Raw genomic sequence first — 26,346 nt, 5'->3', positions numbered from 1 at the left:
GACTGCAGCTTAGGCCTGCTCCCCGCTGGCAAGTGGACATCCCCCGAGGGCTCCCGGGCTGCCAGAGGGATATCTGACTGCCAGCTTGGGCCCGATCCCCCAGGGAGCGCAGTGGCGGTGGCAGGAGCCTCTCCAGCCCCCAGGCAGCGCTAAGGACCCCTTGGGGGATGTCCAACTGGCAGCTTAGGCCTGCTCCCCCAAGTGGTCCTGGACTGTGAGAGGGCGCAGCCTGGGCTGAGGGCCCGCCTCCCCAGTGCATGAATGTTGTGCACCGGGCCTCTAGTCCTATATAATAAAAGCCTAATATGCAAATCGACCTGTTGCTATGATGCGCACTGACCACCAGGGAGCAGATGCTCAACGCAGAAGTTGCCCCCAGCCTGCGGGCCCCAGGCCAGCCAAGGCAGGTGCCAGCGGGGGCCCCTCGATTGCTCCACTGGTCACCCCACAGAGGAAGGCAACTGGCAGCAGCAGAGGGGCCCCCCTGATCGCCTTGCCGGTTGCCCCACAGATTGGCCTTGATTGCCAGCCAGGCCTAGGGACCCTACCCATGCATGAATTTTGTGCACCAGGCCTCTAGTATCTCAATAAAGATGGAACCAAAAAGAAGGGAGGATGGAGGAGCCCATTGCTGGGAATGTATCCTAGGAGCCTGTGCACAGAGGGAATGGCCTGCTCACCCAGCTCTATGGACATGGACCCCACGGCGCGCTCCCAGTGCACTGTGCACAGCCACCACGCAGAGCCTGTGCTCTATTCGTAAAGGTCAGTCTGTTCCAAGGGGGAGGGTGCCCAGGATCTGCTCGCAGTGTGTTGTCTATGATATATACCAAGGCGTGTCTTTTTGTAAGAAGTGTGTGTGCGCATGTGCATAAAAAATATAAATCAGCCCTAGCTGGTTTGGCTCAGTGAATAGAGCGTCAGCCTGTGGACTGAAGGGTCCCAGGTTCAATTCCAGTCAAGGGCACATGCCTGTGTTGTGGGCTTGATCCCCAGTGGGGGATGTGCAGGGAACAGCCAATCAATGATTCTCTCTCATCATTGATGTTTTTCTCTCTTTCCCTCTCCCTTCCTCTATGAAATACAGATATATTTATATAGATACATATATATAAATTCACATATAAATTCACATTTGCTCTTATTTATATGTAGAAATACTGGAAAAGATACACAAGAAATTGATGAGAGTGGTTATCTTGTTATAAACCTTTCTGTGCCTTCATTTTTGAAACATGTGAGTGTATTTCTGATTCAAATGAACAAACAAAAAAGTAACATTTAAAAGTAAAAAGAGGAAAAAGGAATTGGAGAGAGTGAGTGGAAACAGTCCTTCAGAGGAGCAACCAGGAGAATGTCAGGACGCAGGGTCCAACCCTGCCCTCCACATCCGTGTGACATTGAGGAAACAGGAGGGAGAGGGGGCCGGGCTATTTGGGGCCCAGGGGCACCTTCCACAGCCACACCCCTGCCTGCCCCAAGTGGGGGGAGGGGTGCTTGGTCTCCTGGACTTTGTCCAGAACAACTGGGAGGCCAGCATCTGCAAGTGGCCAACAGGCTTGCCTGAGGCCTACAGCGATGCCCCATTGTTCCAGTGAGAGATGCACTCAGGGATGTGGCCGGGCAGCTCAGCTCTGGGTCAGGCCCGGTTCTGACCACAGTGAGCCATGCAGCTGCTCGCTGCTCCTCACCTGTACGTGGGCACTGACTGCCTCCTGCGCCCGGGGCTCAGTGCACTGAGAAAGAAACCGGAGCAGGGCCCAGTGCCTGGCCCGGAGCAAAGTGCACTGGGGTTGTTGCTGGTGTCGGGGTTCCAGGCTGCGCTCCCCTCTGCTCTGGGAAGGTGGCCTGGGTGACTGCTGGCAGCAGGGCCTGCCCACATGACCCTTTCTTTTTTTAAAAAAAAAAAATGTTTTATTGAGAGGAAGGGAAAGAGAGAGAGGGATAGAAACATCAATGATGAGAGAATAATTGATTAGCTGCCTGGCATGCCTCACACTAGGAATCGAGCCTGCAACCTGGGCATGTGCCCTGACCAGGAATCGAACCATGACCTCCTGGTTCATAGGTCAGTTTCAACCACTGATCCATGCCAGCCGTGCTGCCCACATGGACCCTTTCTGGTCTTTGGGGCCCAGACTTGCCTCCAGGCAGTGCCCCCAGTCCACTGGGGCTGCCCCTTCTCCGGTGGATTCAGAATCCTTCCTCCCTCAGGCTCCCAGCCCCCGCAACAAGCACAGAGGGGTGACAGGGAACAAGTATCATTCATTCCTCAAGTATTGTCTGTGCACTTATGTGCCGGGGGGCGGGGGGGTCACAGTCAAGTGGAGCTCCCCATGGCACGGGGGCTTGAAGCAGAGGGGGAGACTGCAGTGTGAGAGAGCTGTGACGGCCAGGCTGCACGCAGGTGACCCTGCACTGGAAGGCCAGGGAGGTTCTCCTGGGTGAGGACCCTGAGCCGTGATCTGAAGGATGAGAGGAGCTAATCAAATGGAAAGGAAGTGCCCAGCAGATGGAACAGTCTGTGCAAAGGCCAGGTGGTGAGGAGCGGTGATCGGGCACGAGCAGGAGGAGCACCGGGCTGGCAGGGAGGCCCGGCCCATGAGGCTGTGGAGGCTGGGGCAGAGCCCAGGTCTCCAGCCCTGCAGCAGTGGGGAGTTGTGGCGAGGTTTAACACTGTCAGGAGTATTGTGACAAGACTTGCATTTGACAATAATAAAAATAATCAGCACTGCCAAGTTTTATTATGTGCAGGCTCAGTGCTGACTGCTTTCCGACAGCGCACTAGATTCTCACATTATGTAACTGGGGAGCTGCTGTTCCCATTTTATAGATGAAGGGCTCGTTCTTAAAGAGGTTCGGTCACTCAGCCCAGAGCCCAGCGAGAAAGCAATGGAGCCTGTGCTGGGAACCACTGGGCCACACACTACGTATTCCCCCCAGGATGACCTCAGGAAGTAGGGACCATTATCCTCCCCACTCTATAGATGACGGAACAGGCCCAGGTCTAGAGAGTTGTCTGAGGCCACACAGCTGGAAATGGAATTGGTCCATGTTCTCAACCATGGCCTCACATTGCTTTTGGAAGGTGTTCTGGAAAAAGCTCTTGAGCTGCTGTGTGAAGGAGGATGCACAGTGGAGGCAGGAGAGGACAGTGGCTTGGTCTGGGACAGCGGTGACAGTGCCATGGATGCATTCAGTGAGGGGCCGCGTGGGGCTGGCGTGAGGGTGGAACCTGGGTCCCTTGGGGTCGGCTTGGTGCAGCTGAATGGACTGGGGAATCATTCTCTGAGGCAAGGTGGGTGGTATGGAAGCCTGACAGGTTTGGTCTGGGACAAGGAGGTTTGGGGGTGACTATGGGATGTCCAGGTGGGGAGTCAAGAAGGCAGTTTGGATCCACAGATGGAGGGGGGGGGGGGGGGGGGGGTGAGACCACCTGAGAGAGAGACAGAGCAAGAAGGGGCCTCAGATTCTGGTCCTGAGACTATATAGGAAGCTGCCAGAGAAGGGAGCTGCCACCAGAGAAACCAGCCCTGCTGATGACTTGATCTTGGACTTCTACCCTCCGGAACTGTGAGGAAGCAAAGTTCTGTGCCAGGCACAGGGCTGGGTGCCAGGGGAGGTGGGGGGGGGGCGGTCACAGTCAAGTGGAGCTCCCAATAACTGTTTAAGCTGCCCAGTGTGTGGTTCTGTGTCCGGCAGCCTGAGCAAATGGACCTGGATTACAGCTGCCCCTGGAACAAAGCACGGGCTGGAGTGCAGTAGAAAACCCATGTGCAACTTCTGACTCCCCCAAAACTTAACTACTAATAGCTTACTCTTGACTGGAAGCTTTCTTGATAACATAAACTGTCAATGGACATATTTTGTATGTTATATGTATTACATACTGTACTAGTGGCCCGGTGCACGAAATTCGTGCACGGGAGGGCGGTGTTCCTCAACCCGGCCTGCACCCTCTCCAATCTGGGACACGTGGGATCGGGCCTAAACCAGCAGTCGGACATCCCTCTCACAATCCGGGACCACTGGCTCCTAACGGCTCACCTGCCTGCCTGCCTGCTCGCCCCTAACCACTCTGCATGCTGGCCTGCTCACCCCCAACTGCTCCCCCTACCAGCCTCATGGCCCCCAACTGCCCTCCACAGCTGGTCTCCTGGTCTAATTAGCATATTACCCTTTTATTAGTATAGATTCTTACAATAAAGTAGACTAGAGAAAGGGAAATTTTATTAAGAAAATAATAAGGTTTGTCTGTTTTTTCAAATTGTTGCAAATATCCAAATTTTTTTCCAATATACTTATTGGAAAAAATTCATGACAAGTGGACCTATGCAGTTCAAGCCTGTGCCTTTCAAGGGTCAACTGTAGTTAGCAAAGCAAGAGAACAGATCCAGCCCAGCTGGAGTGGCTCAGGGGTTGAGCATCAACCTATGAACCAGGAGGTCACGGTTCGATTCCCTGTCAGGGCACATGCCCGGGGTGCTGATCAATGCTTCTCTCTCATCATGGATGTTTCTATCTCTCTCCCTCTCCCTTCCTGTCTAAAATCAGTAAAAAAAAAATTGTTTTAAGGAGAACAGGTACAGGAGGGAGGTGGAGCGCTGTGACTTTGAGGTGTGGCATGAGGAGGTGCTCTCTGTCAAGGAGGGAAAAGGGTGTAAATGGGGGTTTGGAGATGCGGTTTCTAGCCAGGGTTCAAGGGGAGCTGAGCAGGCTTGGAAGAGCTGCCGAGGGGAACACTGAGGCAGTCAGTGCTGGGGAGCGACACCCGCCCCCCGGGGTGCAAGTCCCCCAGCAGCTCTCCTGGGGCAGGACGGGATCTCGAGGACCGATGAGCTTTGGGTTTCCTGCCAAACGGTTCTGATGAGGACCTGTGAAGGCTAAGCTGGAGAGGAAGGGGCGTGGAGACGAACACACCTGGGCTCCTTTGCACCTGACTCTAAAGCTGCAGGAGGGTCCCCTCTGGGAGTGCGGCCTGTGGCCCAGCGGCAGCCTGGGGCCCAGCAACGGCCTTGGAAGGAAGCACTGTTGACCTTCACAAAGACAACCAAGCCGTCTGGCAGAGCCTCCCCACACAGAAGGCCCAGGGCAGGGGAGGGATGGGAACAGGTGGCAGCCAGGGGCAGGCCCCTTGGAGTTCACCTGGTGGGAGGACAGGAACCTTTGGGAGGTGCTGGGGGCGGTGAGCACAGCAGCAGGCCTCTGGCTCTCTCAGGCAGAGACGGCATAACCACGCCAGCCACAGATCCAAGGCCGAGGGCTGACAGGGCACGGACAGCCCTGAAGTGTGAGCACAGAGCCAGCCCAGGAAACAAGAGCAACCCTGGAGCCCGACACCACCGCTCTGACCCCCAGACCTCTGGCCTCATGGCCCTCAGCCAGCTCGGGGGACAGCATCGGCCTAGACCTGGCGCCTTGTGAGCCCAGGCCCACCCCTGCCTGTAAGGCAGGAAGTGGCAGAGCCTTCACCCAGCAGACACCTCACTGAGGACCCCATGGCCAGGCCTTGCGGCAGTTGGCAAGAGGGCTGAGCGACACCACTGAGCTGTCTCGGTGATGCCAACAGGGGGACTGCATGGACATCATGCCCATCTTATAAATGAAGAAACTGAGGCCCAGAGAAGGACCTCATAAGCCCCCTTCCCTCCTGCAAACGTGAGGGTGAGGGCTAGAGGCAGACCCCAAGGGCCCAGGCCAGGGTTGCCTTACCTGGGTCCCGAGGCCTGCTCCGGGCCTGCATGCCGCCTAACGAGGGTCCTGTGGTTGCCGCAGCAGCATGGCTGGCCCGGAGGAGCAGCTCAGTGTCGTGGGGGAGGGGGAACAAGAGGCCCGGCCCACCGCGCCTACCGCCTGGGCCGCATGTATGTTTAATGATGTCTATTATTCCTGTTTTGTCTCTGGAAGAGGCTGAGCAGCTGACAGGATCCAAGAACAGCCTGGAGAGCTGGGCAGCAGGCCTACGCCACTCCAGCCTGGCCCAGAAGCCCCCGGGGAGCTCCTACCCCTCCTGCAGGCCCAGCCCTGGCAGCCTCACAAGACCTGTTACCCTTCACCCTGAGAGGCATTTTCTCCAGGAAGCCTTCTCCACGGCTCAGGCATCTTAGCCTGCGGTTCACATCCCACCTCCGCTCACGAGCTGTGCAGTGCGCGGCAGGCCACTGCCCGGGGACAGGCTGCTGGGAGGGCCCTGCACAGGCCCTGGCACACCCAGGGCTGAGAACACCTGCTGCCCCTCCTTGGCACCATGCCAAGACCCTCCAGCCCACCTTCCATGGCAAAGGCTACTGGCTCCCCTGTGGGAGGACACATTACAAGGGCTTCTGGGGTTGCTGCCCACCTCCGCAGCCAGGCCTGGTCTCCAGGGCGCAGCCCATCCTGGAGTCCCCACATTCCCCCCAGCTGGAGCCGGTCTGATCATTAGGCTCATTGCTACCCACGGACCAAACCTGGCATGAGTTCAGAAAACGTACAAAGTTGACCTCACTCTGAACAGGAAGTGTCCTCATCCTTTATTCCAGAGAGAGCCGAGATCAGAGGGCTGAGAGAGACAATACCCCAAACCCCAACGTCCCCCAGCTGTCTGCACAGGGCCTGGGCTGCCCAGGAGGGGTGGCCCTTCAGGACCTGGCAGGCTGTGGAGGGCATGAACCGGGTCTTTAAACCCACTGACTAGTTTCCACCACTGGGCAGCCGAGGGACAAAAGGGGGGAAGGGTTTTTGCCCTGGGAGGCTCCTTCTTGGGTACCAGAAAAGCTGCAGGAGCAGAGGAGCCAAAGTACCCCTACAGTAACACCACCTCTGGGACCCTGGCTCCACCCCAGCACTGACCAGCCGGCAGGCCCTGGCTGGGAAGTAAGGGGGGGCAGCGTGCTCTCTGTGCCCAACCAGGGCTAGGTGTAGGGCGCAGGCCCAGGGATCCAAACTCAGAAGCCCCACCCAAGGGGGCTAGAATCATGGGAAATGCCTCCAGCCCAACCTAAGGCCCCCACCCCCTCCCTCAGTCCCACACACTCTTCACTGTCTACTGAAGAAACTTCTAGAAAAAGCAGACTTAAGAGACCCTTCCCGGAATACATGTATTTGTATTCTTCCTGTTGGGCTTCAGTGTGTCCCATTGGGTCCGACTCCCCAGGGAGACAGGTGGCTGGCTGGGCCGGCCCAGGCTACTTCTTGACAATCTGGATGACATCTTCGTGCTCCATGGTGTGGGTCAGGCCCACCCGCTGCGGGCTGTACTTGGTGCTGGTGCCCTGGGGGAACAGGCAGAGGGCGACGTCAGAGTCAGTCCTGATCAAGGCCAAGTCTGGGGAGCTACTACTAGAGGAGGGTGGGGATGTGAACGCCGGAGTCTAAAGTGGGGCATCCCAGCACCAGCGAACACCACAGGCCTCAGACAGCCGGACTCCCCAGTGGTCTGATCACCTCTGGGTCCTAAGATGGGGAGGCCTGTGTCCAGTTTGGGGCAGCATGCACGGGTGGAGTGGGACAGACACAGACACGCGGTCCCACATGGGAGCACAGGGACGCTGCACAGGAGGGGGGGCACCGTGCTCCCTCCTGCCCCAGGGCGATGTTGGGCATACCACCCACCCTCACTCACCCACACCAGCGCGTACTTGAACTGGCTGGCAAGCGACCGGTGGATGCGGTGGCACTAGTGGGAGGACAGAAGAGTCAGCAGGGAGGTGAATTCCATCCAATCCCACCAAGCAATCCCCAAGGCGGGCCCTCACACAGCTCTGGCCTCATCAGGGACACTGCCCCTCCACACAGCCTCACTCACGGCCAGGTCTGCCAGGGGCTGGGGCCTGGCTGGCTGTCAGCACCCTCTGCCCACCTTGCCTGACAACAGCCCTGACAGATGCTTTCAGGCCACCACACCTCAGCCTGGTCGCCGTGCTTGGTCACTGTCTCTTATGCCTTCCGCCCACAGCTGTGACCCGGGGCCTCCCACATCCCATCATCCACCCTCCACCCTCAGCCTGTGGGTGTCGGCATTCCCAGGTGGAAATGAAGGTCATGGGAATCCCAGCGCTGTCAGGAGGCTGGAGGCGGCCTGGGAGCAGCCAGCTCTTCCCTGGAAAACATGTCCTCTGGCGCTGGGTAGGTGCAGTGGGGGTGGGCCAGGGATAAGATGGGGCAACACTGCCTCTCCTCCCACGTGCCCACAGCCTTTCAGGCCCTGGTCAGGGACCAAATGCCTCAGCCTAGCTCTGTGGGGACAGAGGTAGACGGGGGCGCCTGCAAGAACATTCCCCAAGGAGCCACCCTGATCCAGCCTTCTCCGGGTGAGCAATGATGCCACAGCCACGCGGAGGGTGCTGCTGCAGTGACAGCCATAGACATCACACAGCCGGACTATAGTTTAAAAAAAAAACTATGAACAAATTCCTATGCACACTGCACATATCTTATTTTGAAGTAAAAAAACAAAACGGGAACAAATACAGTATTTGTATTTGCATGTGGCCCGCGGGCCGTAGTTTGAGGACCCCTGATTAAGCACAGGAACACCTTGGGCAATAGCCGCCTTGACAGAACACCCTGGTGGCTCTGAGGAGCCCACAGCACCGGGCAGCGAGGACCACGGTTTCCTGGACAGCTGCCATGTCCCAGCCAGATGCCGACTGCCGTGCACAACCCCCTGCTGTGGGCAGCACCATCCTGGGTCCAACACCAGGGCCTGCCTGCCCACCGCACCTGGCACTGCAGCCTGTCCAGGACTTGAGACAGGACCTCACTCCCAGGGGACAGAGAGCTCCATGAACCCCTCATCCAGGCAGGTCTCAGGAACTCACCACATGCTCCACGGAGGCCCCTCTCCGGAGGATGATGGCATCTGTGAAGTCCGGCCTCTCTGCACAGGTAGAGACGGGGTGGGTGTGAGCCAGTCATGGCCCCACACTATGTGGTTCCTTCCCACAGGGAACAGAGGCCCTTCCAGTCTCCAGCCTTGGGCTAGCCTCCCCCTTTATTTAGCATACCCTCATTGTAGAGCCCCATGCAATCTCCTACAACCTTGACCTTAATGCAGATCAAAATAAATCCAAGTCCAGTATTCAAACTGCCTGCAACCCAGTCAGCCATGAGAGCCCCAGCTGAGCCCTGTGAGGCATCTGGAAAGTACTGGCATGATGTGACAGCTGCTGGCATCCAGTCAGGGACAACTACACGCTCCCCTTGCTTACAAGGTCAAGGTCAAGGAAAACTGCCAGAACTTAGGAGCTAGGTCCCTTTGAGTACAGGGGGTGGGGGCATGGAAAAAGCTCTTGTACATGCAGTCACCTACAGTCCTGAAGAGGGGCCTGCCACTGTTGGGGGAAGTCGGGAGGGGTTACTGCTACAGCTGTGGGGAACTAAAGAGCAGCCTCTATCTCACTGCCCCCAGGTCACCCTCAAGACTAGTAGTCCCAGAATTTGGCATTCTTTGCCACAAGGGCTCAGGCTGAGGTCTCTACCAGCCTGGGTAGAGGACAGTGCCAGTTCTGAGACGGGAGAAAAGTGGAGATGTGTACAACACAGGCTGGGCGCTGGGTGCCACCGGCAGTGTGTGGCAGCCCCCGAGGGTGGGGCTGATTCTTGGCTGAGACTGCTCGACTCACGTCCTCTCTTCTTGGTGTAGATGCAGGTCAGAGCCAAGTATTCCCAAAGCATTTCAAGCAAGTAGTCCAGGTTCAGCTTCATGCCACAGCTGCCAGGGAGGAAGGTGGCGGTCAGAGGAGCCCCGTGGGCTCAGAGGCCAGGGAGCGCTGCTCTCTCACTGTGGCAAGGGACAACCTTGCCTCCACATGGCCGGCATAGGCACCAAGGCATGAGGCCCACTGGAGCCTGTGAGCACCAAGCTCCAGCTGGTGGCAGCGTGACCTTCAGCACCAATGCCTCTAGTCAGCAATCAGACCGCCAGCAGAGCTCAGCGTCTCCCTGGGGCCACAGCTGCTGTCTGCAATCCACACAGGGACCTGCTGTGTGAGACTGCTGCGGGCTGTGATGGGATGGAGGACAATCCAGAGCTTGCCTTCTCCTGAGAGGTGGGAGGGGCTTCCAAGTGCCCAGGGCAGCCCCGCAGGGATTTCAGCGCCAGGGGTCGGGGTGGGGCTGGTTGTGGTCATTTACGTTGTCTTAGCTCCTGCCTCTATCCCACTGCCCCTCCCCCGGCCCCATCCGCAGCTGTTCTGAGCCTGATGAGCAGGAAAGATGCTCTCACAGCCCACAGACGGGCATAAGGGTGCCTGGGTGTAGCAGGAGGTGGAGAGGAGCCAAGTTGTTCTAGGAGGGAGTTGGCTCTGCTGCTCTTTGCAGCAGCTGGCAATGCCCAGGAAATGGCCCTCGCGCTTGCATCCCGCCATTTGCATAGTCACCCCACCTGGTCCCTGAGCTTCTTCCTCCCGGTAAGCTAAGGCCCGCTGTGAAGCTACAGAGCACCTTGTTTGAGCTGGGAAACCAGCAACGTGGAAGCCACAAGTCAGTGATGACAGGAAGTGACACGGTCATTAGCGAGTGCAGGAGGCCCCAGAACCCAGCCCTCAAGGACAGGGAGCCACGGTCAAGGGTGGCTGTGTCCACCTAATAACTCCAGCTCCCTTTCCCCTCTGCTCTGGGCTGACAGAGCCACATCATCCAAAGTATCAGGAGCACCGGCTTATAGCTGGGCTTTCTGGGGGGCTGAGTTTAACTACTACGTTATGAAGCCTCTTAACCATTCCTAACCACTTACCTTGATGGACAAAACCCGTTTTCTTAACCAGAGCCCACCCCACGTCACCCACACTGTCCATGTCATTCAGGATGGGACTGAGCTAAGGTCACCGGCAGTTGGGAGGGTCTCCTCTGCCGGGCTGTGCGCGGAGGCGGCGGCAGGGAGGCGGCAGGGAGGCCTCACTGATGGGCTCACTCCCAGAAAGGACGGCAGGGCCTCACCTGATGACCACACTGTTGGGTTTCCGGGCCAGGCGATCCACTTCTTCCATCGAGATCTGGTCAATTTTGTTATAAACCTGGGATTGAAAGGTGGAGGTGGGTGATGGGGAAGGAAAGAAACAAGAGGACAGGAAAGGGCCCCATGTAGCCACAGCCCTGCCTAAAGCTCCTCCCTCCGCACCACGGCCTGGGGGCTGATGCGCAGTATCCTCCCTCCACAACGCAATGATGCGAAAGCTCAAAGGACTGGGCCGCCAGAGCCCCCAAATGGAAAGGCTGGGCCAGAACCCATGTCAGTGAGACGTGTGCGACTCAAGGAGCCGTGGGTAGAGGGGAGGAGGGTGGAGACAGTTCTGCACCTCAAAGAAGCCCGTCCCCCATCTGAGTCAAGGAGGCTCAGGAAGTGCGGCCTGGGGCAAGGCGCCCCTCCACAGGGCAGGGGCGGGACTTGTACACTTACATACAAGCAGGGCATGTACACCCGGTTGCCCACAATCACGTCGATGAACTCGTCCGGGGAGCAATCCTCTCGGAAGAGCACTTCTGCATTGAAGATCTCTGAGAGGCTCGGGTTAAGGGCACAGTGCGCACTAGCAGCCCTGGTGCCCAGCCAGCTGAGGGCCCGAGACAGCCCATCAGGAAACAGACTGGGAGGCCCTCTCTGCTCGCAAGGTTTTACAAGAGTTTCAAGTCTGGGGAGCCCCTCATTCTTCTTTTCAAAAGAAGCCACAACATGTAAAAGCTTCAATCACCAGTTCAAATCTTCGCTGTTGGGCAAGAGAGTGTACTTGCCAGAACCCCCAAGTGCCTCAGAGGAGCCGGCTTCAGTGCCAGGAGCAGCTGAGAGCTCCGGTCTCACTCACCTGCCCCACGAACTCTCCTCTGGTGCATCCTGCCTCCGCTTGCACACCTCCAGTGACGAGGGCCTGGCCACCTCGAAGGGGGCCCTGTTCCCTCATGAGCTTTCCCTGTGCTGAGCTCGCCTTCGCCTCTGCCGTCCTGTCCTCTGGAGTCCCAGAGCCCGCCTATCCGCCCAACAATCCTTAGCAGGTGTGCACAGGCCCCTGGGGCTCCCTGAGGCTTCTCCAGACCAGGAGGCCGTGTCCCAGGTGGCTGTTGCCCTTGCTGTCGCATCGCCCTTCCAGAGGTGACTGGCCGCCACAGCACCTAGCAGTCGTCCAGGAGCCAGGAAACCAGTCCAGGGTGTGGCTGTCTGACAAGCCCGGATCTCAGTGAGCAGGAGGCGGAGATAGGCACCCCATGCTGCGGCCGCAGCTTGCTCAGAACCCGCTCGGTGCAGGCGCATCAGGAGGCCGGGGAGTCTGCTGTGACCCTGGGCCACAGGGCCTCAGGCTCCAGAGGCCCCTCCCGCATCGCTCCTTTAGGAAGGATACTGTACTCGTGCAGGATCAGCTGCACCAGCTTTTCTGAGCACTGGGTCAGCGTGACTGTCGAATTAAAGGAGATGCCACCGCCTTTCTTGGGCTGGAGGAGAAGGGAAGGGAGAGCTGCTGATGAAGGCTCAGCTCCTGCCTGATGCAGCGCACACGCCCCCCATCTCTCCCCCGCCCCCACCCCGCCCCGCAGCCTGCAGGTGATGGGCCTTACCTTGAAGTAGATGTTAGGCTTGTGCTTGTTGAGGCGGATGCCCACCGACTCCAGTTCCTTCTCCAGCAGAGACCTGGGCAGAGCCCCCACGAGCCTTCACAGGTGCCCAGAGGCAGGCTGCGCAGCTTCCATGTAACACAGGAAGCCCCTGCCCACCCAGGCCAACACCCTCCTCTACACGCCCCCTGCAACCTGGACCTTCCTTCCCAACAACCCTGGGCTGCAGAGGAGCCTCTGGGCCCTCTGTCTGGTCCAGGGCAGACTGGCCAGGTCTTCAGTCACTGGGCAGAGGCCGGGGCATGAACAAGGGTTCTGTTACTTGGGGCTGGGCTCTGGCAGAGACTAGGACACTGGGCCTCCGCAAGCAGGAGCTAGAGCCAGGCCATGCTCCTTTGGCCGTGGACGGCCCATGCTGCCGGGGCTCCTGCTGCGAGCTCCAGCCCCGATGCTGGAGGCGAGCCTCCTGGAGAGGACGCACCAGGCAGAGTGCACGGGGTCAGCCTGTGGACAGTCCTGCCGCTACTGCCACGCAACAGGGCCCAGCACCACTCAGACCGTCCGCCATGAGCTCCAGGGCCTTCCCAGACACGTCAGCCTGCCCCCCTATCCCACCCCGCGGACCTCTGCACCTCTCCCTTGGTGGCATCCAGCATCATGATGACGACGTCAGCTGTGCGTGCCACAGCAATCACCTGCCGGCCACGGCCTTTCCCTGGACAGGCAGAAGGGTCATGGTTACATAGTGACATAAGCAGGACCCATGTGACCCCCACCCAGCCCACAGCACCCCCGACTCCTGTCCTTTACAGACCTGCCATGGTGTCTGCCACCTGCCACCTCCCAGGCTATGATTTCTTTGGCATTTTTCTTTAATTGAGATGCTCTCTTACTTGTGGAGACTTGTTTTAGAAGAAAATTCATTATCACCACCTTAGGAGGGGTGACATCCTCCCCCAGGCCCTGTGCTAAGAGCTTCATGAACATTTCCTCACTTAATCCTCAAAACTACCCCATATGATTGGTGTTATCATGCCCATTTTACAGATGAGAAAATTGAGGTTTGGCTTAGAGACACTCAATCAGTTGCCAACAAACACAAAGCCAGTGTGGTGCCAGGACTTGAACCTGTCAGCCCTGACTAGAAAACAGGGCGACAGAAGGCCCACCCAGGCAGCATGATCACAGGAGACCACCCAGGAGGAGGTGCTTCAGGAGAGGCCAGGCCTCATTAGTACTAGACGACCAAAGAGGTCAGGCACCTTGCCAGTGTCAAAGTTGGGGACCAAAGCTGCAAGGCTCTACGGGTTTCAACTATGCCCTGCCCCCTCTTCTGAGAATGAGGGTGACATCCACTCCGCGGCTGCCTCCTGCCTCCAGCCAGCACTTCCCCACAGGTGGCCGGACCACCTCAGGCCCCTCATATGCTGGCTGGGATGGCATGAGGACCATCACCACCACTACCTAAATCAAACCGGCAGGACCTCAATGCCATGGTGACAGCAGGGCATGGGAAGGCACTAGGAGAGATGGCACTGGACACCGAGGGAGGAGGCCCCACTGCCGGCCCGAGCGGGCTGCAGACAGGCAGCTCCATCCCAGCCTGCCACTCAGCAGCTGACTAGTCGGTGAGGCAGACCCTTTCGCTCGCTGCCCCAGCGCTCCTCCTGGCTATGGACAGGAAATGACGGCACTCCCTAAGCCACAGGGCTGTCTGAGCATTAAATGGGAAAATGGTCAGCACAGAGCCCAGAATTTAGCAAGTGCTGAATAGCCAGCAGCTAGTAACCATCGCTGCAAATACTGGATGGAGCCACCTGCCACCAGAAGACATAGGCATGTTCCCATCTCAAAAAAGACCCCAAAAACCTACCCCACACAACACAGGACAAGACTAGGAGCACAGTCTGAGATCACCAGCTGAGAAGTGTCCCTCCCTCCCAGGGCAGTGGAGCACAGGGAGGGGAAGTAGGGTTTGAGCCTGTCTGGTGAGCTGTGCAACCTTGGCAAGGCATTTCACTGCCTCAGTTGCCTCGGCTTTAAGATGGGTTTCTCAGGACTGTAATGGGCCAGATCCCTTAAGTCCAGAGCACTGAGCAATGTGAGGGCTTGTGAGCCCCACCCATCAACCCTCAACAGCCACACCCAACTTCAACAAGTGAGGCTTCCTGCATCCTGAGCGAGAAGGTGGGTTCTGGGTGCCCAGCTCGCACCTTGTGCTGCGCCTTCAATGATTCCAGGAAGGTCCAAGAGCTGGATGTTGGCTCCTTTGTACTAGGATGCAGAAGAGAGGACGGTAAGGTGAGGATGGGCCACTGGGCAGGGCCTGCCTGAACCCAGGACACCTACAACAGCCTGCAGCTAGGGGCTGCTGAACCCCTGGGCCAGCCTCCATGGCTGTGTCTGAGCCTCATCACTTACTGTGAGCTGAGCCACCTGGAGGAAAGCTCTACTTTACAATCCCACAACACTCATCCCAGATGGTAACAGCTCTTCACAGATAAAGTGCTTCACCGTGAGAGGCTCAGGGCCACAGAACCCGGCTGCACACGGCTCCGAAGCTTCACGGGAAAGAGGATCCAGCCATGAAGCAACAAGTGACCGAGCTGGGGGGGGTGTGGGCAGCGGAGCACAGGGCGCCCAGAGAGCTGCCACACACTGGCCTGTTCCTGGGACCAGTGGTGTTGCAGGATGGGCCAGGCATCTCTGGGGTCTCAGCAGCCAGAATCCCCGGAGGCGCCAGTGCTTCAGGGCACACCGGCTCAGGACAGACAAACACACAATTGAAAACACAAGCACACGCCCTTGCCCCTCCTGGGGTCCAGCAAACTCCAACTTACTTCAATGACCCCTGGGATACACGTCAGGGTTGTGAATTCATAGGATGCAGCTTCACTGGCTGTGGAGGTCATTAGACTCAAGAAGGTGGACTAGGAGAGAAAGCAAGTCATGGCATGAGTCTTGTCCCCTCTCCCTGGAGAAGCCCCACGGTCAGCAGGCAGCAGGGAGGTCCCCTCCTCACCCCCTTTGATGACTGGGGTATGTGAAGAGAGCAATAGCTGGAAAGTTGTCTCAGGCCCCGCCAAGGTGGAGATGGGCACCAGAGGACCCCACTGTTCCTCAGCGGTCCAAGCCTCTCTTAGGTGGACACAGGGACCTGCTTCTCAGTGGGTTCTTCCCTTAAATCAGGGGCCCTTCCCAGCTCCACAAAACCCTTGACCATCGGGGGCCCCAGAGAACTTCAAGCAGGTGACAGCCCACGGCACTCAGATCGGCTGCTCCCCCGGGAGAGGCGAGATGTGCTGGGAGAGCCTGGCCTCCAGGTTTAGACAAAGCCCAGTGGGGGGAAGGGGTGAGCTGGGAAGAACCTGGGTGGAACACTTATGCCATAGTCCGCTTGGGAATGGGGCTGCGGCTTGGCTAGGCGACAGAGAGGCCTTGGACCCCGCCTCTGCTGGGGGACCCTGGGCAAGAAACTATGTCCTCTGAGCTTCAGTGTCCTCATATGCAGAGTGGGCATCCATTCCACCTCTTTCCTGAGGGACTGCATGGGGATTCATAGAGATGATAAGGCACGTGGTATACTGAGTCCAGGGCACAGCAAGACCAGTGCTGGACGATGAGGCCCAGAACGCAAGCAAAGCAGTGGGCAGCACCAGGAAAAAACCCAGCCCTGGCCTCAGGCGCCCATCTGGTCAGCACGGCACCTGAAACAAGCCTGAGGCGCAGTTCCGACTGGGATAGTGCTGCCTAGATCTGGAGCTGGTGCCCTCAGGACTCTGCCCCTCACTGGCAGGCAGGAGGGTGGGGGCACACCTCCCTCACACACCCTCAGGCTGAAACCTAGAATGGGGCATGTGAAGGAAACACAGGTCTCAAATCCTGAAACTCTCTGCCCAGGGGACCTCCTGAAGGTAGGGAGTGGGAGAGTAGAGCAATGGCCCTGAGACACTGAATGGTGCTGGGGGACCCCCCCAAATCCAGTTTGGCCCCTGCCAGAGAGGCCTGGGCCTCCCATGGCCAGAGAGCCTGGATTCCCAACAGGGCGGCAGGGTCTGGCCACAGGCCCCAGACTCCCAGAGGCACGGACCTTGGAGACTAGAGCAGCTTCTCTCAGCCTGCACTTCTCGCCTGGAAAGGAAGTCTTTGGTAGGATGGAAAGTAAAATCAAAAGAAAAGACTAAAATTCATGAGCCCATAATAACACCTGAAGAGCTGAAGCATGGAAACCCTCACTTGTCACCTGTGGGACAGCTGTGAGCTCAGCATCTGTCTTGCCTTTCCAGGTGAAACCCTTTCAGAGGAACCAAGCTGCCCACATGGAGGAGAGAGCTGCTACTTTACAAGGCACATCAGCTACCAAGGGAGAAAGGAGTAAGAGAACTAGAAAAGAGCTACGTTACAAACACTAATAAAACCCCAGGCAAGGACAGGTCACTGGGGCCAAGCCACTGAAAGGATGTTGACAGGCCTGATTTCTGCGAGCCGCCCAGCAGCCCCTGCAGGTGACTTTCCAGTGTTCTGGTGTGGGGGAAACACAGCTACACTCGGGGGGACACAGGGTGCGCTCCCCTTAGCGCGGCGGCCCTGGAAACACAGCTAGCCCTCGGGGGTTTTCTGCCATGTCCATCAGCCACTCGTGAACCTGGCCAACACAGTCCGCCCCCCAGCTCCCAGGAAAGAGCACAGAGTCGGACAATAAGCTGCAGCACACCTCAAGGAGGCAAGCAGACCTTGGCACACAAACGTTCCGTCGGACAACGGGCCTGGTCTCTTCAGCGAGGCAGGGTCATGACAAAAGGGGCTGGTCTAGGTTAAAGCAGCCTTCGCGACAACACACGGGGCTGCATGTGGCCAGAGTGGATCCTAGTTTGGAAAGACCAGTTGCAAAGGTCATTCTGGGGTAACTACTGATTAGCATATAGTCTGGGCACTAGATGATCACTGGTCACTGTTTATTTTGTTTGGGATGCTATGCCAGTTTGCGGCTAAGCAGGACATTTTTCTTATTCGTTGGAGATACAAGCTTAAATATTTGGAGGTGGAGGGCCATAAAGCATGACACCCGTAATTTACTCCCAAATGGTTCAGTCAAAACAAAAACACCACCCCCCCAACACACAGTGATAGAGCAATATGGCAAAATGCCAGTCGGTGATGCATCCAGATAAAGGGCAGATTGTACTTGTTTTTTCACCTCTTATGTCTGTTTGAAATTTTTATTATATAGAATTGAGAAAAATGAGAAAGAATAAAAATGACAGGGACCTGGAAACCATACCAGGATTGAAGACTGTGAGGGTACTGGGCTGGCAGAGGGCACACTTGGGGGAAGTCCCACCCCCTTGGGCAGGAGGGGCTCCTACAGCGGAGGTCTGCTCCTTCTGAGGGGCTGGAGCAGGAGGCCCCTGAGCGGCTCTGTGTCTGGCTTTTGTGAAGTTGGGGAGTCATAAGCACCCCACCACTAAAGGAATTTGAGCACAGGCTGGAAAGCTGCATGCAACAGGCTGCTCAGATTTTATGGGAGGGATGAACTGCCAAAGGCTTGAAGGAATAGGAGCTGCAGATAGAAGCTTCCAGTCCCTTCTACCTGATTCAGATGGTTACTAAAATGGCACTGCATTTCCTGAGCCCACACCATTGGAGGACAAGGAGAAAATGACAGTAAAATCCAACTGGGGTATGCGCCTGAAGACTAAAAAGCACTTAGATGCACCAGGAAGGAATCCTTCTGCAGATTCTGCAGCAGAGCCTGGTCTCGGTCCAGCCTGCACCCGCGCCAGCACGCACATCCCAGCTCAGACCCAGCACTGTGGATAGTGGGTGCACCAGAAAGCCTAGAAAACACTCCCATCGGTCCCCAGATGGAGTCAGCTGGAGTTTCTTTGGTGCGTAATTGGCCAGGCTGATGGTTGCTTTAACCCTTTGCGGTCCAATTTTATTTTTGGAATTCAAACAGTCTGGTCCAAATTCATTGACGGGATTGAATGTTCAACCGGTTTGCGGTGTCTCAGCCTCGACGTTGGACCTGCTCCTAGCACCTGGTCTGTCGAGTCAGCCTCCACGTTGGACCGAAAAGGGTTAAAAACCCTGAAGCCGGAGCTGCTGCGCCTATGCCTAGGAACGCTTCCTGCAGAAACACCAGTTCCAGAGGCAAAGCGGCGAGCAAAGAGCATTCACCACAGCACCGTGGGCTGCAACAAAAGCCTGGGCGGCCTGGCCACCACCATGGGGGTGGAGGGGAAGGGTGGCTGTTGGTGATCACATGACCACAGCATGGCGTTCCAGGCAGCAGTTCAGAGATGAGGGGATATACAAGATGAGCCTGAAGCATTTTGCAGTATCAGAAGTACGGAAGTGCTGAGTAAACACAACAGGAGTTTGTCAAAGAGCCAACTGAAACAGCTCCAAAGCAGACAAATCTGAGTAACAATAGAACCCAAGTATACAACAAATTCCCAGAGTCCACACTGATATAAATAAATGATTAAATAAAATGGGAGAGAAGGGACAAATCTCACGTATGAACTCTGAATAATTTGTGTACCTACGCCCCCTCAAAAAGGTGGAGCTAACTCCTCCCCCTAGTGGACTGCACACAGTGCCATCCCTTCTAAGAAGACACGAGAACATGAGAAAAACCGTGAGTTCACGGAGGAGAAACCTGACAAACTCGCACTCCCCAGGTGGTCAAGGTCAACATCAACTGATGATGTGAGAAAAATGGCACTCCACTCCTGTGGCATCCTCCCGCAAACCCATAACCGTCTAAGCATGAGAAAAGGTTATATAAACCCCAGTGGAGGGACTTTCTACAATACCCCACTAGCACCCCTCAAGATGGCCAGTCATCCAATCAAGGCCAGTCTGAGGAGAGCTGAGAGGACAGGACCACTGAGTGCAACGAGGGCTCCCGGGGCAGGACAACAGAACTCTGTGGCAGCCGGGCGTGGGGCAGGAAGGAACTCTGTGCTGGCTTGGCAGCTTCTTTGTAAATCCTTGACTCTTAAAAAGCTGGGCAGCTCAGTCCCTTTTCTGCTCAAAACCCTTCCACGAGGTTTATATTACTCCACACTCAAATGTTAAGTATGAATTTCACACTAAACTAAGAAGCTTACAGAAGAAACTTAAAAAACTCTGCAGTGGCTCCTGCTTCACTCTATTTCACTCAAGGACAAAGTTGTATGACGGCTCCAAAGTCATCCACCCTCTGCAATTTGTCTCCCACTGCTGCTCACTCAGACCCGGCTACCTGGCTCCCTTAAACACAACAAGCCCCCACCTACGGGCCTTTGCACCCACTGCTCCCTCTGTCTGGGATGTTCCTTCCCAGGGCCCTGCAAGCTTCCACACAACCTTCAGGCCTCTGCTCAAATCTCTGCTCACCAGGGCAGCTTTTCCCCGATCCCAACCAGAAAGTGGCGGGACCACAGTCCCCACCCGCCATTAGCTGTCTTTTCTCCCCCGAGAGGGGAGGTCTGTGTGGGCAGGGACAGAACTCTCTCACTCTCTGCTGTATCTCAGCAGCGGGCACGCAGTGCACACTCAATGAATGTGCACAACGGATGAGTCAGAGACAGAATGGAGCTATTTCTGCTAAAGCAGAAAGAAAGTTCTCCATGTTAGGATGATACAGGGGTGGGGCCTGATCCTGGGGGAGGCTGGGTCTTCTCTGTCCCTGGAGCTAATCCAGAGGGGCAGGGAGAAGAGCCGCAGTCACTCTGAAAGGAGACACCCTGCCTTCCTCCCCAAGGCCCACCATGACCATCACTGACCTTACCCACAGAGGGAAATCCAATCAGTGCCACACGGGCGTCGCCCGACTTCATGACATCGAAGCCCTCTCCTTTGGATGAGGCCGATTTGGATGGTTCTAGGAGCTGGGCCCGATACTTGGCCAGTTTTGCTTTCAGCAAGCCCAGGTGATATTCGGTGGCTAAAGGACAAAAAGCAAGACAAGGTAAATGTCTAAAGTATCCAAGCCCTGTGAGTCAGGTGGGGCCTCACACACCACCAAGTGCTAGCCAGAATGTCAGACCCAGTGGCAACCACTGTGAAGATCAGGAGAGAAAAATACCACCCCTCTGCTGAAAATGCCCCCTTGGCTGCTCACTTCATCTGTATGGCTAAGTGACTATCCGACTGGTAGCTATGACGTGTACTGACCACCAGGGGGCAGACACTCAACTCAGGAGCTGCGGTGACGCACACTGGCCATTTAAAAATAAATAGCACCGAAGACCTGGTGCCATCAAACCAACACTCGGCTTCCTCCAAGTGGGACACAGGCCCCGCCACCACCCCTGAGCGACACCCCACCAAATCACAGCCAATGCTGCCAAGACCCTGTGGCGCAAAATGCGGCCCACTGCCCAGCCTGGAAACGGTCACTGTGGGCGCCGGGTAATGAAGTCACATAGCAACACCCTGCTTCCTCTCCCTAGCGACTAGCCTTCTTGGAATTTCTCAGCCCAGGAACACAACTTGCTTTATATCCAGGTGCAAACATTTCAGAGTTTAACCAAATGTTTGTGAAGTATTTTCACGTGCCTCATCTCATTTGATCCTCACAGAAGTCCTGGAGTAGGTAGATAGGAGATTCAGTGGAATCCTATTCTCTTTTCATTAGCCGGAAAATGGAGACTTAGAAAGTTTAGAAACTTGACCCGACTGAAAAGTAAGAAATGGTGGACCCTGAAAACCACTTCAGGTTTTCTCACTGTGCAGAATATAGTCAAACACCGCTGCAGCTAAATATTTTACCCTTTGTTCTCCCTGCGTGATCTACAATAATAATCTGCTTTGTGTTGATATTTACTACTGTGTTGCTGACAATTACCTGAAAGAGAAGTTGGGGTGCTTCACTGGGCTGGAAAAAGTTTAGCTACACCAGAAAGCATGTCTAATTAACACATTGTGTACCGCATAGAAATCTCTAAGACATACGCCAGGGACCGCACGTTTTTGGGCAAACTCCCTGTTATTTAAATCATCATAATGCACTTTAGGTGTTGTTTTCAATAATTATAACATTTTTATTTACAAAAACAATTAAACAATTAAAGTTCCTAGTACTTTTTTAACGTATGGTACTGCGTAAAACAATTTCCTCTATGAAGAGGGACCAAACAAAATTTACAAAAGTATCTAGATTCGATCCTTTTTCCATGGGCGTGAAAAACGAGAACACTCGTGAGCGGTCCTTAACAGATGGCGCGCGAAACACGAGAAAACTCCTGAGCGGTACAAAATGTGTTAAGCAAGTTTGTTCTATATCTATAAAAGGCTAAGTTGACTCGTGCATGTGCGATACATATAAAGCTCTTGCTGGTGCCAATCGCAAGCGTTTCGATCTGTCACTGTCGATCATGAATTTGGTTGACACTTCTATTATAGAGAAAGGGCGAATAGTGATATTAAAATATTTCTTCTAATTAATTTCCTTTCGATGTGCACGAATCCATGCACCGGGCCACTAGCCTTATATAATAAAACCCTAATATGCAAATCAACCAAACAGCAGAACTACCGGTCGATATGACGTGCATTGACCACCAGGGGGCAGATGCTCAACGCAGGAGCTGCCCCCTGATGGTCAGTGCATTCCCACAGGGGGAGCACCGCTCAGCCAGAAGCCAGGCTTACAGCTGGTGAGTGCAGCAGCAGTGGCGGGAGTCTTTCCTGCCTTCGCAGCAGCACTAAGGACCCCTTGGGAGTGGATCGGCTGCCTCCTACACACCCCGTACTGGGGATCGAGCCCGAATCCCGGGCATGTGCCCTTGACCGGAATCGAAACTGGGACCTTTTGACTCTATCCACTGAGCCAAACCAGCTAGGGCTAGTTTTTTTTGTTTGTTTGTTTTTGAGAGAGTGGGAAAAAAAAGAGAGAGTGGAAGGGAGGAGAGGAGGGGAGGAGGAAGAGGGAGGGGGAGAGAGAGAGTGAGAGAGAGCGAGAGAGGTTGTTTATTCCTTCGTCGGTAGCTTCTAAATATATATAAATAAAAATGCAAATGTTCATTTGTTCAAAATCTTAAATCTCCGAAAGTTCTTCACCGATTGCTTTGAAGTTTTGACACAACGTTGCATTCGAAATCACGCGTGTTTTTATATACCTATATACCTACTATTATATAGATGTCACACCTGTGACAGGTAAAAACATGCTTTTTTTGAAAAACAGCGCCATCTGTTGGACGTAAAAGCAACACACGCTATACTAAATATTTTACGATTCCATTTCAATGTTTCTGTTTACAATTATAAATTGTAGATAAAATTAACCACAGATATGCGTGTCCAGCTGCAAAACGATCCATCAGCTGAGATATTCTCACATCAATTGCTGGGAATTGGGAACGGAAAGGTGCCGGTTGATCTGACCTCAGGACGAATTTCATTGCCTCATAACTTCTGCAACTTAGTGACGTCAAAAGAAGAATTGGTTGAAAAAGTATTTCCCAATATTCAAACCAATGATAAGAATCACGATTGGCTGAGTGAACGAGCTATTCTCGCGGCCAAGAACAAAGACGTCTACGGACTTAACAATATCATTCAGTCTAACATTCAAAGCGAGGCAGTTACATACAAGTCCGTCGACACTGTTGTGGAAGCAGATGAAGCGGTTAATTATCCAACAGAATTTTTGAATTCACGCGATCTGCCAGGGATGCCACCGCACGTACTGCAATTGAAAATCGGCGTGCCAATTACCATGTTGCGAAATGTCAACCAGCCAAAGCTTTGACAGGCACGCGGCTTGCAGTAAAAAAATTAATGAGCAATGTCGTAGAAGCAACAATCTTGACAGGACCTTTCAAAGGTGAAGATGTCCTCATTCCTCGCATTCCTATGATTCCAACGGATATGCCATTTCAATTTAAGAGATTGCAATTCCCAATTTGATTGGCGTTTGCAATCACCATCAACAAAGCTCAGGGGCAATCTTTAGAATTGTGCGGTTTACATCTAGACACGGATTGCTTCTCACATGGACAATTATATGTTGCGTGTTCTAGAGTCGGCAAACCAGACAATCTCTATATCTGCACAGACAATGGAACAACAAAAAATATTGTATACCCACAAGCATTGTGAAATTAAACATATTAGAAACATGCGCTTTCTCTTTTCTTTCTTTTCCATTTAACCAGACTGAGCCACAGCAACGTGTGGCCGGGTACAGCTAGTTTATAATAAAAGTGAGTCTCCTTATTGAGGCCTCGGGACCCCATGTCAGTGGTTCTGAGTGGATCCAGCAACACTCCCTGAGGGCTTTCTAGAAATTCCTACCGTTGTTTTCCATTATCATTCTGATGGTGAAGCCAACTGCCCTACCAGGTGTGAGTCAGTCTAGCACAGTCAAGAATTGTCCTGTGTCCCACGTGACTTTTCATGTCCCAAAGACATCCAAAGAAAAAACCTGGTTAGGATCACAGGGGCCTGAAATCTAACTGCTTCACACATACACACAGGGATTTTCTGCACTGTGAATAAACGCTGAAATTTCCAGGAATGCAACTCCTGTGCATGTTCAAGGAAGACTATAGCATGTTTTGTTTGAAACTTTACCTAGAGCTGCTCACCATCTTGGGATCCTATGCCACCAACAGTGAAGCCCCTTGCGGGAGGTACTAACAATATATCTGCACGGCCTGCATTGTGTCAGCCACACCCCCATTCTACTCAGAGGTACAAGCATCTCACTGCTTCATTATCACTTCATTATCACTTGGCTGTGGCCCAACATTTGCATATTGAAACACACAGTATTTTTATTAGAAATTACTTTCCCTTTCCCCCTCCTTTATATTACTATTAGGGCATTATATTGATATTTTTCAAATTCTTTGTGTACGAAAGTTATACTATTGATGGGGAATCACACTCCAGAACAGTAAAGAGGGTATTACAAAGTCTTTGCTATAAACGGAGGCTGGGCTGACATTAAGCAGCAGGGCCCTAGGTGGCCTGGTCCCCGGCTACTTCAACAACATCTCTTACCACTCCTCTTTTATTTCCTACATTCCAGCCACAGTGGCTTTCGCAGCATATGCTGACCCCATTTCTGCCTCTGGACCTTTGCATCTGCTGTTCCTTCCATTTAAACTTTACCTTCCCAGGGCTTGCTCCTTCTCAACATTCAAGGCAAACTCAAATGTCACCTCTTCAAGGAAGTCTCCCCTACCAGTCTTGGGGGACAGTGTCATCCAGAGGCCCACCCTGGCCATTTTGCTTTGGGTAAATTACTTAATCTTCTTGTGCATTAGTTTCTTAACCTGCAAAATAGGGATGTTATAACAATAACTACTTCACTGGATTGCTAGAAGGCTTAAAGAAAGCACTAAGAACATGTCTAGCACATAGTAAGCACCCAATAAAAGTTGGATATTATTACTATCTACAGTAACCCCATCTCTCTCTAGTCCCTCTCTGCCTCGGTCCTGATGATTGTCTGCATGGCTCTTATCACCATTCAAAACTGTCTTGCTTCTTTCTTTAGTTCCCTCCCTCTAATAGGGCAGGGACTGGGACTGCCGTAGTTGTATCCTCAGCTTCTCGCTCAGGGTACATACAGGGCAAGTGCTCAGGAAATGTTTTAATAAGCAGACAGTGAGAAATGGTCAAGAATGGGTTCAGGAGCAGCCAGGTTGACATGGTCCTTCCTGTCATTCCAGCGCATCAGATCTGAGCATCCCTGAAAGGAAGGACTAGATCTAAATCCCCTTCACTCTCCCTCCTCCACCGCTCTAAAGTGGGGGCGTCTCTCGCCTCCCCTAAGCCTCCCTGCTACTTTTCGTCCCATAGACGATACCCCACCGGGGAACTAGAGAGGAACTTTTAAAACAGAAATCAGACTACATCTCTCCTGCTTCACACCCTCCACTAGCTCCCACTGCCCTCACAACACGTCAGACTTGGCCCAGGACCTACACGTGCTACGTGATTGGCCCCCTCCTTTCCCGTCACTGCACTCCAGGCCCAGATCTTCTGACCCTTAAACACACCAAGTTTCCTGCCAGGGGGCCTCTGCACCAACTGTCCCTCTGATGCAAAAATGCTGGTCTCAGCTCAAATGCTCCCTCCTCCTGGTGGTCTGTTCTGATCAGTCCCCACCCCTAACACTCTGGTTTGTCTTCACAGAATTTACTGCTGAAATTGTCTTATTTAGTTACTGATGTACAGACTGCCCACTGGAAGGTCAGCTCCGCGAGGGCAGGGATGTGACCACACAGCGAGGGCTCAGTAAAGATTTGCAGAATGAAATCGTGTCCCCCATTATTCCAGACCCTCCTTCTGATCTAGACTGTTCTCCTCCTGTCCCATGAATACAGCGCGCTCACCGAGTCTCCCTTGCCTTTGCCCCCACCTGGAACACCCTTCCCTCCACCAGCTCTATCCCACCTCCTCCTGGAAGCCGTCTAGGGGTCACCATGCTTGTCTTCTCTGAGCTCCTCCGGCCCTTACCATCTGAAGCCCAGAGGTGATGCTTCACGTGCCTTCACCACGTGGGGAGGTTACTTTAGATACTGGGCGCTCACTATCAGTGTGACTGAGCCGCGAGCGAACCGGTGGCGGAGGGTTACATCCCAGGGAGCAGATGAGGGCCTGCAGCCAGAAGAGGTGAAGGGCCTGTCCAAGGTTTCACAGCCGGGGAGGGGTGGGGCCAGGGCTCGGACCAGGTCCGCGCGATTCCGGAGTCCGGACGGCCTCCCCTACTCCACCCGGGCCTCCCCAGGGGCTGCCGGGTGAGTCTCCCGGGAGAGGCCTCCCCCAGCCTTCCCAGCGCAAAGGGGAGCGCAGCCCTGCCTCTCTCGGGGC

General features: G+C 54.6%; 1 protein-coding gene across 1 annotated transcript; it reads right to left on the bottom strand.

The window, feature by feature from the left end:
- Positions 1-6,489: 6,489 nt before the first annotated feature.
- Positions 6,490-20,516, bottom strand: DRG2 (developmentally regulated GTP binding protein 2; the record flags this gene model as incomplete). Its single annotated transcript, XM_014542846.1, has 12 exons — positions 6,490-7,253; positions 7,604-7,657; positions 8,802-8,860; positions 9,606-9,694; positions 10,921-10,997; positions 11,381-11,478; positions 12,315-12,405; positions 12,529-12,601; positions 13,150-13,240; positions 14,739-14,799; positions 15,366-15,455; positions 20,301-20,516. Coding segments are annotated over 12 exons (1,086 nt in total), but the record flags the coding sequence as incomplete, so codon positions are not given.
- Positions 20,517-26,346: the final 5,830 nt, after the last annotated feature.

The sequence above is a fragment of the Myotis brandtii genome, unplaced genomic scaffold (assembly GCF_000412655.1).
Source record: "Myotis brandtii unplaced genomic scaffold, ASM41265v1 scaffold314, whole genome shotgun sequence".
In the NCBI taxonomy this organism is placed as follows: Eukaryota; Metazoa; Chordata; class Mammalia; order Chiroptera; family Vespertilionidae; genus Myotis; species Myotis brandtii.
The sequence above is the reverse complement of the archived record's forward strand: the minus strand, read 5'-3'. Positions and strand labels throughout refer to the sequence as shown.